This window comes from Protopterus annectens, chromosome 7.part1 (genome assembly GCF_019279795.1).
Source record: "Protopterus annectens isolate FY-2018-M chromosome 7.part1, PAN1.0, whole genome shotgun sequence".
In the NCBI taxonomy this organism is placed as follows: Eukaryota; Metazoa; Chordata; order Ceratodontiformes; family Protopteridae; genus Protopterus; species Protopterus annectens.
The window spans coordinates 464,610,462-464,612,415 of NC_056740.1; the positions used below are offsets into that span (position 1 = coordinate 464,610,462).

At 45.2% G+C, this 1,954-nt stretch overlaps 1 protein-coding gene across 1 annotated transcript; it reads left to right on the forward strand.

Annotated features, from left to right (window-relative positions):
* Positions 1-779: 779 nt before the first annotated feature.
* Positions 780-1,169, forward strand: LOC122807600 (octapeptide-repeat protein T2-like). The gene has a single exon (XM_044078511.1). The coding sequence runs from the start codon at positions 780-782 to the stop codon at positions 1,167-1,169; it is 390 nt and encodes a 129-aa protein (XP_043934446.1).
* Positions 1,170-1,954: the final 785 nt, after the last annotated feature.

Below are 1,954 nucleotides of genomic sequence, written 5' to 3' on the forward strand. Positions count from 1 at the left end.
GGGAGAGAAGTGAAAGGTTACTGAAGGAAGAAGGAAGTGATAGAATTGAAAGTAGAGGGAAGTAAAAAGGAAAGGAGTGAAGTGAAAAGAGAGGGACAGAAGAAGGAATGGAGAGAAGTGAAAGGAGAATGAAGGAAGAAGGAAGAGAGATAAGTTAAAGGAGAATGAAGAAGGTGGAAGCGAGGGAAGTGAAAGAGAGGGAAGGAAGAAGGAAGGGAGAGAAGTGAAAGGAGAGGGAAGGAAGAAAAAAGGCAGAGATGTGAAAGGAAATGAATGGAAAAATGAAGGAAGAGAAGTGAAAGGAGAATGAAGGAAGATGGAAGGGAGAGAAGTGAAAGGAGAGGGAAGGAAGAAGGAAGTGAGAGAAGTGAAAGTAGAGGGAAGGAAAAAGGAAGGCAGAGAAGTGAAAGGAAAGGGACGGAAGAAGGAAGGGAGAGAACTGAAAGGAGAGGGAAGGTAGAAGGAAGGGAGAGAAGTGAAACGAGAGGGAAGGAAGAATGAAGGAACAGAAGTGAAAGGAAAGGGATGGAAGAAAGAAAAAGGAGAGGAAAAGGAAGGCGGGGAAGAAAGAAGGAAGGGAGTGAAGTGAAATGAGGGGGAAGGAAGAAGGAAGGGAGAGAAATGAAAAGAGAGGGGTGGAAGAAGGAAAAGGGAGAGGAAAAGGAAGGGAAGGGAAGAAAGAAGGAAGGGAGTGAAGTGAAAGGAGGGGGAAGGAAGAAGGAAGGGAGAGAAGTGAAAGGAGAGGGACGGAAGAAGTAAGGGAGAAAAGTGAAAGGAGAATGAAAGAAGAAGGCAGGGAGAGAAGTGAAAGGAGAATGAAGGAAGAAGGAAGTGAAAGGAGTGAAAGTAGAGGGAAGGAAAAAGGAAGGGAGAAATGTGAATGGAGAGGGACGGAAGAAGGATGGGAGAGAAGTGAAAGGAGAGAGAAAGAAGAAGGAAGAGAGAGAAGTAAAAGGAGAGGGAAGGAAGAAAGAAGGAAGAGAAGTGAAAGGAGAGGGAAAGAAGAAGGAAGAGGGAGAAGTGAAAGGAGAGGGAACGAAGAAGGATGGGAGAGAAGTGAAAGGAGAGGGACAGAAGAAGGAAGGGAGAGATGTGAAAGGAGAATGAAGGAAGAAGGAGGGGAGAGAAGTGAAAGGAGAATGATGGAAGAAGGAAGTGAGAGAAGTTAAAGTAGAGGGAAGAAAGAAGTTAGGAGAGAAGTGAAAGGAGAGGGACGGAATAAGAAAGGGAGAGAAGTGAAAGGAAAATGAAGGAAGAAGGAGGGGAGAGAAGTGGATGGAGAATGAAGGAAGAAGGAAGTTATAGAAGTGAAAGTAGAGTGAAGGAAAAAGGAAGGAAGAGAAGTGAAAAGAGAATGAAGAAAGAAGGAAGTGAGAGAAGTGAAAGTAGAGGGAAGGAAAAAGGAACAGAGAGAGAAGAGAAAGGATATGGATGGAAGAAGGAAGGGAGAGAAGAGAAATGAGAGGGAAGGAAGAAGGAAGGGAGGGAAGTGAAAGGAGAGGGAAGGAAGAAGGAAGAGATAAAAGTGAAAGGAGAGGGACAGAAGAAGGAAAAAGGAGAGGAAAAGGAAGGGGAGGGAAGAAGGTAGGAAGGGAAAGAATTGAAATGAGAGGGAAGGAAGAAGGAAGGGAGAGAAGTGAAAGGAGAGGGACTGAAGAAGGAAGGGAGACAAGTGAAAGGAGAATGAAGGAAGAAGGAGGGGAGAGAAGTGAAAGGAGAATGATTGAAGAAGAAAGTGAGAGAAGTGAAAGGAGAGGGAAGGAAGAAGAAAGGGAGAGAAGTGAAAGGAGAGGGATGGAAGAAGGAAGGGAGAGAAGTGAAAGGAGAGGGATGGAAGAAGGAAGGGAGAGAAGTGAAAGGAGAGGGATGGAAGAAGGAAGGGAGAGAAGTGAAAGGAGAGGGATGGAAGAAGGAAGGGAGAGAAGTGAAAGGAGAGGGATGGAAGAAGGAAGGG